The 17,301-nt window shown below is 37.1% G+C and overlaps 1 protein-coding gene across 1 annotated transcript in view; it reads right to left on the bottom strand.

Moving 5' to 3' along the window:
- The window catches only part of GADL1 (glutamate decarboxylase like 1), a 579,827-nt gene that overhangs the window by 116,403 nt on the left and 446,123 nt on the right, over positions 1-17,301 (bottom strand). Inside the window, exon 14 of the mRNA XM_053714251.1 lies at positions 11,705-11,794. Within this exon, the coding sequence (XP_053570226.1) occupies positions 11,705-11,794 (90 nt within the window). The remainder of the gene's footprint in view (positions 1-11,704; positions 11,795-17,301) is intronic.

Raw genomic sequence — 17,301 nt, forward strand, 5'->3', positions numbered from 1 at the left:
TTGGAAAGTTTTGTTTTTAGTTGCGATTTCTTCTGCTAGAAGAGTCTCAGAATTATCTGCTCTGCAGTGTTTCTCCTCCTTATCTGGTGTTCCATGCAGATAAGGTGGTTTTACGTACTAAACCTGGTTTTCTTCCAAAAGTTGTTTCTAACAAAAACATTAACCAGGAGATTATCGTACCTTCTCTGTGTCCAAAACCAGTTTCAAAGAAGGAACGTTTGTTGCACAATTTGGATGTTGTTCGCGCTCTAAAATTCTATTTAGATGCTACAAAGGATTTTAGACAAACATCTTCCTTGTTTGTTGTTTATTCAGGTAAAAGGAGAGGTCAAAAAGCAACTTCTACCTCTCTCTCTTTTTGGATTAAAAGCATCATCAGATTGGCTTACGAGACTGCCGGACGGCAGCCTCCCGAAAGAATCACAGCTCATTCCACTAGGGCTGTGGCTTCCACATGGGCCTTCAAGAACGAGGCTTCTGTTGATCAGATATGTAGGGCAGCGACTTGGTCTTCACTGCACACTTTTACCAAATTTTACAAGTTTGATACTTTTGCTTCTTCTGAGGCTATTTTTGGGAGAAAGGTTTTGCAAGCCGTGGTGCCTTCCATTTAGGTGACCTGATTTGCTCCCTCCCTTCATCCGTGTCCTAAAGCTTTGGTATTGGTTCCCACAAGTAAGGATGACGCCGTGGACCGGACCACCTATGTTGGAGAAAACAGAATTTATGTTTACCTGATAAATTCTTTCTCCAACGGTGTGTCCGGTCCACGGCCCGCCCTGGTTTTTTAATCAGGTCTGATATTTTATTTTCCTTAACTACAGTCACCACGGTACCATATGGTTTCTCCTATGCAAATATTCCTCCTTAACGTCGGTCGAATGACTGGGGTAGGCGGAGCCTAGGAGGGATCATGTGACCAGCTTTGCTGGGCTCTTTGCCATTTCCTGTTGGGGAAGAGAATATCCCACAAGTAAGGATGACGCCGTGGACCGGACACACCGTTGGAGAAAGAAATTTATCAGGTAAACATAAATTCTGTTTCTTCTTTTATACCCTTTCTTGCCAGCCAAGCTGTGGAGTACTTGGACGCGTGTGATGGAGCATTGTCCTGCATGAAAATCATGTTTTTCTTGAAGGATGCAGACTTCTTCCTGTACCACTGCTCGGATCAGGTCTGCTTTTGGGCACTCCAGTGATGTTGCAGCTCTGAAATATGGCCAAACTGGTGGCAAGTGGCATCTTGGCAGCTGCACGCTTGACTTTTCTCAGTTCATGGGCAGTTATTTTGTGCCTTGCTTTTTTCCACACGCTTCTTGCGACCCTGTTGACTATTTTGGATGAAACGCTTGATTGTTCGATGATCACGCTTCAGAAGCTTTGCAATTTTAATTTGCTGCATCCCTCTGCAAGATATCTCACTATTTTTGACTTTTCTGAGCCTGTCAAGTCCTTCTTTTGACCCATTTTGCCAAAGGAAAGGAAGTTGCCTAATAATTATGCACACCTGATATAGGGTGTTGATGTCATTAGACCACACCCCTTCTCATTACAGAGATGCACATCACCTAATATGCTTAATTGGTAGTAGGCTTTCGAGCCTATACAGCTTGAAGTAAGACAACATGCATAAAGAGGATGATGTGGTCAAAATACTCATTTGCCTAATAATTCTGCACTCCCTGTATTTATGTTTTATGTGACATGTCACCCTAAATTAAATGGTGTATTTTTAGAGTCTAGTACAGAGTTATATAAAACACATTGAGTAGCTCTTTTTGGAACTGTTTTTTTTTTTTTTTTTTAGCTTGGCTCAATCAGGTGGTTCTGTAGCAGTCTTTGGAATGGCTACAGTTAAGTATACAAACTTTTTTTTTTAAAGCTGCAGTGTGGCTATTGTAATACTGCCTGAAAAAATACACATTGGGGCCTATCTATTAAGCACCGAAAGGAGCTTGACGGCCCGTGTTTCTGGTGAGTCTTCAAAGACCGCTGCTCCATAACCCTGTCCGCCATAACCCTGTCCCCTGCTGGTGGCCGATTGGCCGCGAGTCTGCAGGGGGCGGCGTTGCACCAGCAGCTCTTGCTCTCCGCATTCAGCGAGGTCTTGCGGACCTGATCCGCACTGTCGGATCAGGTCTGCAAGACCTTTGTTAAATAGGAGCCATTAAATGAATGCATATTGAATGTTATATAAAAAATTTAATGGAACAACATTTGTAATATGCTGTGTTAAATACAAATTTGCCATCATGAGGTCAAAGGGCTTGTCACTGGGGCAGTACCCTTAAAAGGCCAAATTTGCACCATTTTTAAGGGTACAATATGGTACCATAGGACTGAGGTCCAATCTAGTCACCAAAGGTACATATTTGTCTTTGAAAGGTACAATCTGCAAGGGTAACAATTTGTACCCATTTTAAAGGGTACAGCAGGTGTACTTTTGAGGCTACTGCCCCAGTGACAAGCTGTTGTACCCCTAAAGGTACAATTTTTGCACATTTTTTCTGACAGTGTATATGAAGAATATGTGCACCCATGTAAAATAGAATGCAAATTACAATAGCCCTACTAGGGCCAGATTACTTCGCTAATGTATTCTCACCATTGCTAATTTTACATTGCGTTAATCAAATATTCCATATAAAATATATATAAAAAAAAAAAATGATTATACATACTGTATAATATTTATTCTATAATGTTTCCCTTAAATACTACAATATGTACAAGATTGAAGTAAGTCTCTTTGAACAGATGCTGCAAGATTACCTTGTCACAAGAAAATTAGGACATGGTATTAAAAGATTGCTATCTATATCACTAAATTGGCTCTTTTCAGTAAATGTATAAAGTGTTGACATCTGGAACACTTTCTCCTTCCTAAATTATGAAACAGAGCTTATGTATAGCATTTAGTTTCAGTGTAGAAACCTTAACTTGAAAAATGTTATAGGAACCATTGAAAAGTACACTGCAAACCTGCTTTCCATAAATAGAAAAGATAGACGTACATAATTATTGTTAATTGTTATTTAAAAAAAAGGTCTAGTCTTTGAATACAATACAGTTATAAATGATTTTATGTAGTTCTAAACTAAAACATTATAATCTAATGAAAACAAATATTCATATTTCATGGACATGACTGAAGGGTCATTATTATATATACAATAATCATCTACCAACAGAGGCTTCAGTAGATCACATTAAAAATGTATACTATAGATATTATAGGTTCTATAAGAGCTGGATAATATTACCATAGTTTACCATTCAGAGGAAAAGATACCAGGAAAAAAAATAGTGATACAGAAAAAACATACAAATTTAAAAAAAGTTTCCAATTTACTTCTGTTACCATATTTGCTTTGTTCTCATTATGGTTTTTGGTATCCTATATACAGCGCCGCATATAAATGCGGCACATATATTTCACCTGTCGCCCGCAATTTTTAGTCCCATAAGCTAACATGGGACCGCGTCGTAAATCGGTATCCAATATCCAGCGCAAGGCCTTACGTGGCGAAAATGGAGAAATCTTACTCCATTTTTACCTCGCTATAAAAGGCAGACGTAGTAGGCCTTGCGCTGAGAATGGGAGCACCGTAACTCCCGAAAATGCCTTGAAAAATAAACTAACACCTAAAGCATGCGCAATGTCTATCTACCTGTCAACCGCAATCCCCCACCGCAATAACTAATAAACTGTATTAACCCCTAAACCGCCATAGCCCACACAGCAATTAACCTATTCTAGTATTAACCCCTAAACCGCCATAGCCCACATAGCCTATTAAATGTATTAACCCCTAATCTGCCGCTGCCAATGTTGCCGCCACTATAATAAAGTTATTACCGCTAAACCTAAATCTAATCCTAACCCTAAAACCCTCCTAACTTAAATATTATTTAAATAAATCTAAATAATATTACTATTATTAACTAAATTATTCCTATTTAAAACTAAATACTTACCTATAAAATAAACCCTAAGATAGCTACAATATAATTAATAATTACATTGTAGCTATTTTAGGATTTATTTTTATTTTACAGGGAACTTTGTATTTATTTTAACTAGGTACAATAGCTAGTAAATAGTTAATAACTATTTAATAGCTATCTAGTTAAAATATTTACAAATGTACCTGTAAAATAAAACCTAACCTAAGTTACAATTACACCTAACACTACACTATCATTAAATTAATTAAATAAATTAACTACAATTACCTAAAATGAAATACAATTAAATAAAATAAACTATAGTACAAAAAACAAACACTAAATTACAGAAAATAAAAAAATTACAAGAAGTTTAAACTAATTACACTTAATCTAAGCCCCCTAATAAAATAAAAAAGCCACCCAAAATAATAAAATTCCCTACCCTATACTAAATTACAAATAGCCCTTAAAAGGGCTTTTTGCGGGGCATTGCCCCAAAGTAATCAGCTCTTTTACCTGTAAAAAAAGAAATACAACCCCACCCAACATTAAAACCCACCACCCACACCCAACCTTACTCTAAAACCCACCCAATCCCCCTTAAAAAACCTAACACTACCCCATTGAAAATCACCCTACCTTGAGCCGTCTTCACCCAGCCGGGCATAAGTCTTCATCCGATCCGGGCACAAGTGGTCCTCCAGCTGGGCAGAAGTCTTCATCCGTTCCGGGCAGAATAGGTCCTCCATCCGGGCAGAAGTCTTCATCCAAGCGGCATCTTCTATCTTCTTCCAACCGACGAGGAGCGGCTCCATCTTGAAGACATCCGACGCTGAGCATCCTTCCTGGCCGACGGACTAACGACGAATGAAGGTTCCTTTAAATGACGTCATCCAAGATGGCATCCCTTAAATTCCGATTGGCTGATAGGATTCTATCAGCTAATCGGAATTAAGGTAGGAAAAATCCTATTGGCTGATGCAATCAGCCAATCGTATTGAAGTTCAATCCGATTGGCTGATCCAATCAGCCAATAGGATTTGGCCTGGCATTCTATTGGCTGATTGGAACAGCCAATAGAATGCAAGGTCAATCCAATTGGCTGATTGCATCAGCCAATAGGATTTTTCCTACCTTAATTCCCATTTGCTGATAGAACCCTATCAGCCAATCGGAATTCAAGGGACGCCATCTTGGATGACGTCATTTAAAGGAACCTTCAGTCGTCATTAGACCATCGGCCAGGAAGGATGCTCTGCGTCGGATGTCTTCAAGATGGAGCCGCTCCTCGTCGGATGGAAGAAGATAGAAGATTCCGCTTGGATGAAGACTTCTGCCCGGATGGAGGACCTCTTCTGCCCGGAACGGATGAAGACTTCCACCTGGCTGGAGGACCACTTGTGCCCGGATCGGATGAAGACTTCTGCCCGGCTGGGTGAAGACGGCTCAAGGTAGGGTGATCTTCAATGGGGTAGAGTTAGTTTTTTTTTAAGGGGGGATAGAGTGGGTTTTACAGTAAGGTTGGGTGTGGGTGGTGAGTTTTAATGTTGGGGGGAGGGTTGTATTTCTTTTTTTACAGGTAAAAGAGCTGATTACTTTGGGGCAATGCCCCGCAAAAATCCCTTTTAAGGGCTATTTGTAATTTAGTATAGGGTAGGGAAATGTATTATTTTGGGGGGCTTTTTAATTTTTTAGAGGGCTTAGATTAGATGTAATTAGTTTAAACTTCTTGTAATTTATTTTTATTTTCTGTAATTTAGTGTTTGTTTTTTGTACTATAGTTTATTTTTTTTAATTGTATTTAATTTTAGGTAATTGTAGTTAATTTATTTAATTTATTTAATGATAGTGTAGTGTTAGGTGTAATTGTAATTTAGGTTAGGTTTTATTTTACAGGTAAATTTGTAATTATTTTAACTAGGTAGCTATTAAATAGTTAATAACTATTTAATAGAATTTTGTACCTAGTTAAAATAAATACAAAGTTACCTGTAAAATACAAATAAATCCTAAAATAGCTACAATGTAATTATTAATTATATTGAAGCTATCTTATGGTTTATTTTATAGGTAAGTATTTAGTTTTAAATAGGAATAATTTAGTTAATAATATTAATTTTATTTAGATTTATTTAAATAATATTTAAGTTAGGGGGTGTTAGGGTTAGACTTAGGTTTAGGAGTTAATAACTTTATTATAGTGGCGGCGACGTTGGCAGTGGCAGATTAGCGGTTAATACATTTAATAGCCTATGTGGGCTATGGCGGTTTAGGGGTTAATACTTAAATAGGTTAATTGCATTGTGAGCTATGGCGGTTTAGGGGTTAATAATTAGGCTTATTGCGTTGTGGGGGTTGTTGGTCTAGGGGTTAATACATTTATTATTAGTATTGAGAGGGGGATTGCGGATATAGGGGTTTTATGTGTCGGCCTATTTTTGGGAGGCATGTTAGACTGTTAAGGGAGATTTAAAATTATCTTTACTTTTCTTAGGCGCCGGCAGTTTCTAAAGTGCCGTAAGTCACTAGCGACTCCAGAAATTTGTAGTTACACTCATTTCTGGACATCGCTAGTTCATCAGACTTACGGCACTTTAGGAACTGCTGGCGGGGTATATGTAATACCCCGATGTGCAAGGTGAAATTACAGGCAGCGCAGGTTCCCACGCTTGCACCGAAACCTGCGCCGTATATGGGATCACGCCGTATATTTGTGCTAAAGTGCTTACCTAAGTATGTAGAGTACATGTGTCTGGAAAAATATATTGCAGTATTTTGTGCAAACACTGTTGCAAATTAATGCTCTTCTAAATGTCTAATGCATATAAATTAAAGGGAACACAGACCAAGTGATTTATTACAAGTATTCACAAACAAATAAAAACACATTTACTAGATTAAAAAAAAAAATTGCGAAAAGAACCATAAAACATGTAGGGGCTGATTTATTAAAGTGCGGACGGACATGATATGGGATGTAGCGTATCATGTCCGCTGCACATCTATAATACGCTGTCTGCATTTATCATTGCAAAAGCAATGCAGTACCTCTAGTATTTTCCTTTATTAAATGTGATCTCTTAATTTGTTTTGTAAAATTGTGAAAGTTATGTCATGGTAAATGAGAATTTGGTCAGTGCACAATGTCAGAAAATAAATAAACAATTTCTGAAACTGTATTGTGCAGTGGCTAAGCCCTTTACTTTCCAAAACCACTAATAAACCCACGCATATTTAATATTTTGTGTCTCAGTATCATAATGAAGATTTTATGGTGACTGTTTCTATAGTTACATAGATTGTATTGGAGTCATTGCAGAGTTTGCAATCCTGTTCATTTAGTTTTTATCTTTTTTTTCTGTTTTTTGCTTTAGTTGGCAATCAATTTATGGTTAATGGGCTGTATGAAAAGTGAATAAATATAACTACTTGGTATGTTAAAGCAAACGACCATAAGAGCTAGTGCATTAATGCCTCAAGAAAAAAAAGGGATATTTAGCTGCAACTAAATTCCCTAGAATTACCTGAACAAATAACAATTTTGTATATTTTTTATTTCCAGATGCAGAATAATATGATAAACATTGTATGATGATTTGCAGCTGGAATATCAACATTTGTAAAATTCTATAAGAACAAAATATTTTTAAATATTGTTTGTCACATAAAAAGATTTCTTGTATTTCTAAAATATGCAGAAATTGCCTGCAGTTCAACTTTGGAAGCTAGTTCAAGCTCCTTTCCATCCTCAATGTTGGTTTGTCACAACCTGGTGATGGGTGCTTGCTTTTGATACTGAAGAGTGAGGATAGAGATCATGCCTCCCTGATAGTGGAAATCTCTTTGAGGCCAAATTATCAAGCTCCGAATTGAGCTTGATGCCCGTTTGCGTGCAAGCCTTTAGGCTCGCCGGAAACAGTAGTTATGAAGCAGTGGTCTAAAGACCACTGCTCCATAACTTGTCCGCTGCCTTTGAGGCTGCGGTCTTCAATCCGCCCGATCCTATATGATCGGGCTGATTGACACCCCCTGCTAGCGGCAGATTGGCCGCTTATCTGCAGGGGGGCGGCATTGCACAAGCAGTTCACCAGAACTGCTTGTGCAATGATAAATGCCGACAGCGTATGGTGTCGGCATTTATTAATGTGCGGCGGACATGATACGCTACATTGTATCATGTCCGTACGCACTTTAGTAAATTGACCCCATAGTCTGACATGCCTTGACTGATTTAAAGCATGTGATCGTTATTTGAGGGCAACCATCCTTTGCTTTATAAATCTTGATCTTGATTATTAATAAAGCTGTAAATGTATATATGTTATGTTAAAGGATCAGTAAATACAGTAGATTTTCATAATCAACAAATGCAGGATAAAAAGACAATGCAATAGCACCCCCCTGTATCACATGACAGCCATCAGCCAATCAAAAATGCATACACACTTATTCTTGCACATGCTCAGTAGGAGCTGGTGACTCAAAAAGTGTCATTATAAATAGACTGTGCATATTTTGTTAAAGGAAGTAAATTGGAAAGTTGTTTACAAATGCATGCTCTAATTGAATCATGAAAAATTAATTTTGACTTGAGTGTCCCTTTAATAAAGTTGTTTGTAGTCTTTACTCCTCATTTCTGTGTTTTGTTATCTACTGTGTGTCTAGTGAAGGGGTCAATAAACATTATGCGGACTCCACATAAATGCTGCACATGCACATCATACACACACAAACATATATATTTTTCTGACAATAAAAACCCTTGTAAATAAAGTAAATGGTAACAAACGTACATTAATACATTGTTTACATTTCATATCAAATGTTCAAAAACATGAAAAATCAAACTAAGGGGGGTAGTGTGTGTGTATATATATATATATCCAGCTTTCTACAATATACTGACGAGATGTCATTCCCTTTGACGTTATTCTGTGTGATCTAATGGGCCGTGTGTTACTATTACAGAATATTACAGAATAACGTCAAAGGGAATGACATCTCGTCAGTATATTGTAGAAAGCTGGATATATATATATATATATATATACACACACACTACCCCCCCTTAGTCAAATTCCCAAGTGACATTATATTCAGACTGTAACCGCACCTCCTGAGCGCGCTTTCTCCTCTGGGCTGAGATGTGTGAGCCGCTGTCTTTTTCTGGGGGGGGTGTTCGCTGCTTGTTGACTCCGGGCTGTGCACTGGCACCATCATGGCTCCCAGTGACCCGGTCTGACAGTCACTCTGTTCTGACTGATGCCCGGGTATAAAGATGACAGAGCTCCTCTACCCCCTCCCTATACCCTAACCCCGTAACAAATTTGTTCCAATGCTTGAGCAGGGGGCATAAGATAAATATGTATTTCTCATTCTTGTTAATTGCCAAATAATGCACAATGTTAATTTGTGTATACATTAAATGATTGCTAATTAACAAAAAAACGGGTTAATACGGTTAACAATGACCACTTGCCGTTTGTATACCAGACTACACAATATGAATAAACGCTGGGGTATTTTAACCATAACAGCACTAATAAAAATACTTATTTTCTCTTTATAATTATAATACAATACAGCATACCATCAAGTGAGCCTATTGTATAATGATACGTATTACTATAGTAAATATCTTCCAAACAAGTCGGTAACAAATATGCAGCCCACAGTGGTAGAGTATCCATAGATCTATCCATAAGCCTGCAGCAATCGGAACAAAGTGAAATTAACTGTCAGATTGTTTTTATAAAGCTCTGCAGTGTGTGCAACTCTATACACTTAGTTTTGTGATACAACAGTGTCTACAATTATTATTACTTATTAGTTTTTAATTTATTAAGAAGCATCTTGTAGATATAGCTCTCTTTCTCCCTCTCCTCTATAAAGTATTAGATTGTGGGATCTTTGTCATATCAGTCAGCCATGAGATTGATGAAAGGAGCTGAATGAAAGGAGCGAGCAGGGACGAGAAGTTCCTGTACTAGTGCTGCAGCTCAAGCTTTTGGGAGACGTCAGAGAAGGAGGAGTCAGGTGGCCATTTCAAAACAACCAGATGAGATCTAGTTTTCTGCCAAAGTTTATTTAGATGAAAATTGGGCTAGAGTTTGATGTAAAGATTGTTAATTAACTAATCTAAATAAGTAACAGTAATTTTTGGGTTGACTGTCCCTTTAAGTACTGACAAAAGTCTGCCAGTACTAAAATAAAAGGTTGCTTTTATTTATTTATTTTTTAGCATATTTACATATGCTGCTGTGTAGGATCCCCCTTAGCCCCCAACCTCCCTGATCCCCCCAAACAGCTCTCTAACCCCCCCCCCTGCCTTATTGTGCGCCATATTGGGTACTGGCAGCTGTCTGCCAGTACCCAGTTTGAAATCAAATATGTTTTTCTTTAATTTCTTATTAAAAAAAAAACTATTTTCTGTAGTGTAGCTGCCCCCCCCCTCAACACCCAACTCCCAACCCTCTCCCAGATTGCTATTTTTTTTTATTCCCACCGTCTCTCCCACTGAGTCCCACGGTCCCACCTTAGACTTGTTCCATAGTGTAGGGTTCTCGCCCGCACGCGCATCCACCCTCGTTCACGCGAGCATCCTCGCACGCACCCACACGCGATCCCGCCCCCCTCCTCCACTGATGGCCACCCACCCGCCTCCCTGGATCAGCTCCCACCCACCAACGAACACGGCCATCAATGGTCAATGAGAGAGGGCCACAGAGTGGCTCTCTCTGCATCGGACTGCTCAAAACTGTTATTGCAGGATGCCTCAATATCGAGGCATCACTGCAATAACATAAAAGCGGCTGGAAGTGATCAGGATCGCTTCCACCGCTTACAAAGACAAACGACATACGGGGTACGTCCAGGGTCGTTAACTGCATTTTTTAACAGGATGTACCCCATACGTCGTTGGTCGTTAAGGGGTTAAAGGGACATTAAACCCACATTTTTTCTCTAAAGATTCAGATAGAGAATACCATTTTAAACAACTTTCTAATTTACTTCTATTATCTAATTTGCTTCATTCTCTTGCTATTCTTTCCTGAAAAGCATATCTAGATAGGCTCAGTAGCTGATGATTGGTGCCTGCACATAGATGCCTCATGTGATTGACTCACCCATGTGCATTGCTATTTCTTTAACAAAGGATATCTAAAGAATGAAGCAAATTAGATAATAGAAGTAAATTGGAATGTTGTTTAAAATTGTATTCTCTGTCTGAATAATGAAAGATTTTTTGGGGGTTTAATGTCCCTTTAATTTACAAGTTTGCATATATTTAGGGTGTGAATCAGCAAACAACCTCTGTACACAGGCACACAAATTTTTTTTTCATGATAAATTACCAGATCTGTGAATAAAAGCAATGCAAAATGTTGACACCATATTTCTAAGATTAAATACCTACATTATTTCACTTTGTTATATTTTTTATCTTTAACAGAAAATGGTTTACTTGCTGAGATTTAGAAAATATATTCCAATATTTTCTGGATCATTTGGCACTGAAACAGCTAGAAACAGGTGTTTCAATTTTATTTTATTGTATCTTTGTTTATAACAGATAAATGCAAAAATGACAAGAAAAAAAAAAAAAAACAGGTCTTTTTGGGTGCATTTCTTCATATTACCACATGAGGGAGCCTTAAAACTTAACATGCTCCGAAACTCACAAATACTCTATTTTCAAGAATTTAAGCAACCAATATTTTATTGAAAAAGAGAAAAACAGAAGCAGGCTTACCTGGCTGAGTTTTTGCCAGTATTCTGGTCCTTTTTCCATGTTCCTTAAGCTCGCTGGAATGTACCAAAAGCAGATATTTGCATACTCTGGCTGTTTAACAAATATAAATGTTATGTTAATACTATAAATCTTTATGTGTTGTTACATTTTAGATTTACATTTCACTATGTCATTAAAGGAACATAAGCACTTAATAAATGCAAGAAATAATGATGCGTACAAAGCAATAAATAGCCTGTGAATAATATGCTGATTCAGTTTACAAAATGATATTAGTTGTTTAAACATTACAAATATAGGCATTGGGTGCCACTATATTGTAACCTATGTTTTCTTCTCTGCTGAGTTATATGATTGTGCAACCAATTACTGTGTGTACTGTAGCAATGTTCTGGAGTCTGCACCTACAATAGGAAAGCACATAAGTTTTAGAAATCAATTACAGGAAAGTATATGTCAAAGTTTTTTTTTTTTTTTACTCTTAACACTTAATGGGACAGTAAACACATTGGGATTTAAAATAGAACACAGTTATGTATAGTTAAATAACTTTCATAATATATTTTGCCCTCTTTAAATGTGATTTGATCTGAGAATGGTGGATTTTCTCATTCTCAGGACTGAAAAAGCACACTGCAGACTTCTGAAAACTTACCCTGCTACATTTCTTTCCCTAATTAAAGGGACATTCCAGCCTCAATTGGAATTCACATGGATTAAATTCAGTCTTGAATAGAAGCAGTTATGTAATATAAATTAATTAGCAAAAATGCTTCTAATAAAAGCTATAGCTGTCTCAAAAGTGTATTTAAATATGCACCGTGCACCAGCATTTTAAACACAGCACTTGCTCAGAGAGCATAAGGTGCTTGTACCATTTGGTAATGACTCAATTTGTTAATTGCTGACATGATACAAGTCTCACTTGTGCATTGAGCAGCTGCAATATTTAAAATGCTGGCACACTTTGAATATCTAGCTATGTTTCACATGCACGTGCAGAGAAAAATGTTAGCACTAAAGCAATAATAACTTTGACTAGGAGCATATGTTTATATTCAAACCAAGCAAAAAGCCTGCCCAGAGGGCAGTCTATGATTAAAAAATACAAACCTCCAAGCTAAAGTTACACAAAATAATAAAAGTTAAATTACAGAAAAAAATAAACAAAGCAAGGTACTGCATTCAATTTGGGGTAACTTGCATTCCTAATGGCTGAAATTTTGAAATCAGCCAATAGAATTAGAGCTACTGAAATACTGTTCAAATCACCAAATAAGATTTCAGTAGCTCTCATCCTATTGGCTGATATCAAAATTTCAGCCAATAGGAATGCACGGTACCCCAAAAAATATGGGGTACCTTGCATTCAATCTTCAGTGTGCGACAGACGATCGCATGAAGAGGAGCCTCCATGCCGCTGAGGATTGCCAACTCTGAGGACTGGCACTGAGGATTCGTGCATCAGGGAAGCCAGCTCCGCACCTCATCTCTGCGCTGCCTTCGCTCCAGATGAAGATAGAAGATAATGGAGCCGCCTAGAAGAAGACCTTCTCTGCTGATCTTCAAGAACTGTGAGTACCTATTTGGGACTTAGTCTTAGGATTCATTTTTTATTTTAGGGGGTATTTTTATTTTTAAGATTAGGGATTTAATGGGCTGTAAAAGAGCCGATTGCCCTTTTAAGGGCAGTAAAAGAGCTGAATGCCCTTTGAAGGGCAATGCCCATACAAATGCCCCTTTAGGGGCAATGGGTAGCTTAGGTTTTTTTTACTGTTAGTTTTTTTTTATTTTGGGGGGTCTGGTAGTGGTGGGTTTTTACTGTTAGGGGGGACTTAGTATTTTTTAAATGTTAAAGAGTTGTTTAACTTAGGGCAATGCCCTAGAAAAGGCCCTTTTAAGGGCTATTGGTAGTTTAGTTTAGATTAGGGGGTGTTTTTATTTTGGGGGGCTTTTTTATTTTCGCAGGGATTAGGTTTAATTTTTTTTATTTTTGATAATTTTGTTTATTTTTTTCTGTAATTTTAAAGTTTTTAATTTTTTGTAATTTTAGATTATTTTTTTTTGTAATTTAATGTTAGGTTTTATTATAACTTAGTATTGGGGTTATTTTAGGGGTGTTAGGTTAGGAGGCTTAGTAATTAAATTAGTTATTTGCGTTGTGGGGGGTTGACGGTTTATGCGTTAATAGGTTAATTAGGTCTATTGCGATGTGGGGGTTTGGCGGTTTAGGGGTTAATAGGTTAATTATGTTTATTGTGATTTGGGGTATTTCGGTTTAGGGGTTAATAGGCTAATTAGGTTAATTGCGATGCGGGGGTTTGTCGGTTTAGGGGTTAATGAGCTAATTAGGTTTATTGCAATGTAAGGGTTTGGCAATTCAGGGGTTAATATTTTAATTATGTTATTTGCGGATTAGGGGTTAATTACGTTATTATTTTGCAATGTTGGCGGTTTCGGTGTTTGTAAATACATCCCTGATGAAACAGCTAACACAGCTGAGAAACGCATTGCAATCTGTTATTTGTATTGTTTTTATATGCTTTGGGTAAATGTATGCATCCCCAGTTTTTATCCAGTTTTTAAATAAAACATATTGAACTTTATGGAAGCCTGAGCTTGGTGTGATCTTTCCGGTACGGATACCTGAATACCTGGGCCATTGTCCCCCTACCTAGGATCAGTTTGCTGGGACACTGAGAGTTCCCAGCATGCACTACTTAGCACATTGGGTGCTGTCATTCTTGTGAGTAAAATCACAACATAAGATTTGCACATATCCATTTACAATCACAGTATCACACTAGGAGGCGCCCTCTGTATGTGATCTTCATTTACAGATTTATCTTTTTGAGTTTGTGAGTCATGCTGTATAATAATCTATGCAAACATCTGCCAATAAGCAAGATTGGTATTTTTCAGAATATATGTTATAACCCTACTTATATTACATTTTATTTTACTATGGCAAAAGTAAGGGTGTAGTAATATTTCAATAGCAACAATTCTTTTGTGGCATTATTTCATAGAGCACTACAGTCCAATGCCCTCATCTAAATATAACTACATATAACCTGTTTTACCCATACAATCTTCTAAGAAGTGTTTCATGTAATGTTTCCTTTTTATGATGTCTGTCATTTGCATAGTCTTTATGCATATATTATAAACATTCTGTTGTTGTTTGACTGTAAACGTGAACATCAATGACTTGGGAGCTCACGAGTATTAAGAAATATCCAGTCTTATAATCAAGCAGCAGGAAATTAAAACGGCTTCTTGAGCACATCCATATGGCTCAGACAGATTAAAAGTCTTATTGTTTATAGAACAACTAGCTGTAGAATATAGTACTTCCAGTGCAGCAAAGGATTCTGGTAAGTGACAGGCATATTCAGAAGGATAAATGCCTCATGGCCACAGCTGTTTATCCCACAGGGACGCATACATTATATATCTTTCTGGATCTACGTTGAGCCATGAGATGCAAACCTGCTTCTGTACAACAGCACCTGCTAATGAACTTTTATATTGTCTGAGATGTGTATATGGGAATATATTCATATTGCTAAATCATTGACATGGAAACTAATATTGTATCACTTTGTTATCCATTTAAAACATAGAAATGCATGTTTCTTTATATTGTATGATAGCTTGAGTTAGAAGAGATTTGTAAGAATAGAGAAATATAAAATTATTTTTTTATATGCATGGAATAAGTCAGCAATTACGTAAGGCATTGTAAAAGAGCCACAGTACATATAAAATAAATGTTTTCAAAAGTAGTTAAACTGCTATTTTGTTACCAGAAATTATATTTTGTTGCAGTCCAATAATAAACTACTTCTAGTTGTTTTATGTTATCTCCTTTGCTCTGTTCAATTACAGATACAAATAAAAAAGCTCTGCACAAATCAACAATGTTTTTGTAGAATGTTTTGGGGTAAGGTATCTGAATTCAGCAGGATGCACTACAGCATCTCTGAGGGCAACGGACTAACCACAATTTGCAGAGGTAAACTGCAGTAAAAGAAACCACTATATGGCCAAACGTATGTGGACACCTGATGTCGACACATACATGAGCTTGTTGGACACCCCATTCCAAACCGATAGGCATTAAAATGAAGTTGCCGTCCACCCCTTTGTGGCAGCAACTATGCTAGGAAGGTTCTCCACAAGATTTTGTAGTGTGTCTGTTGGAATTTGTGCCCATTCAGCCAAAAGAGCATTTGTGAAGTCCGGCACTGGTGTTGGATGAAAAGGTCTAGCTCTTAATCATGGCTCCGTGCAGGCCACTTAAGTTCCTCCACACCAAAGTCATCAAACCATGTGTTCTTGGACTTCACTTTGTGAACAGCAGCACAGTCATGCTGGAACAGGAAAGGGTCTTCCTTAAACTGTTGCCAAACAATTTGAAGTACCCAATTGTCTAAAATGTATTTGTATCCTGCAGCATTAAGATGACCCATTCACAGGAACTACGGGGCCTAGCCCAAACCCTGAAAAACAGCCCCAAACCATTATCCTCCCTTTAACAAAGTTTACAGTAGGCACTATGCATTCCGATAGGTAGCATTTTCCTGGCATCTGTCACAACTAGAATCTTCCATTCATTTTTTGCATGTGAAAAGCAGTTTTATTATGATTTCTACTGTGCAGCTTAAATAGTTTTTTCCTGCATAACTTCAATATGAATCTTTTAAATTTTCCATAAAAATTTTTTTTTAATGTGATTAAAGCAATACCATTTTTTACTTCATAATTTTATTGAATTAAATCATCAGTTCATTTTATAACATTTTTAAAATGATGAATTTTTCTGAGTCCCATTGTAATGTATGTATCAACTTCCCATACTTAAAAGCAGGGAACACTATTTTGTGAGGCACACTCTTTATAGAATAAGAAAAGGGGCGTCATACCTGATAAAACATTTTTTATAGAATCTCACAAGCCCAAAGAGCTTTACAGAGTCGGACTCCAAGAGCTGATACAGTATCTTAGTATTTATTTTATATCTCTATTTATTACAAAATATTAAAGGAGCATAGAAGCCCCTACTTACAGTAAAAAGGAGTCTAAAATCTTATGCTGAACACAATGTTCCCCCAGGCAAGAGCAAATTCACAGGTAAATCACAACAGTTTGCATTTAGCGGGCAATGGAACATGCAGGAAGAAGTGGAAGGAAGATATTTTCAGGTAGTGAAGTATTTTCAGTTGTTTATATCATAATATATAATCACTGTATAAATAAAGTCTATAAAATGGCAAAGGTCTTACATAGAAAACCAAGCCAAGAGATTTCAAAAAGCATCAGAAATCGTGTTCCATATCCTAAGGATTTCTCCCAGCAGAGCCTATAATCCAGAGCTTGTAAGTGGTTGCTAAATATACAACCTAGTTATAAGCCTGTACTTAAAGGGACATGAGAGTAAAAAATAAAGTGTCACAATTTAAAGAGCAGGCAATTTTTTATTAAAAACATAATTTATGTAAGAACTTACCTGATAAATTAATTTCTTTCATATTAGCAAGAGTCCATGAGCTAGTGACGTATGGGATATACATTCCTACCAGGAGGGGCAAAGT

This window comes from Bombina bombina, chromosome 5, assembly GCF_027579735.1.
Source record: "Bombina bombina isolate aBomBom1 chromosome 5, aBomBom1.pri, whole genome shotgun sequence".
NCBI lineage: Eukaryota > Metazoa > Chordata > Amphibia > Anura > Bombinatoridae > Bombina > Bombina bombina.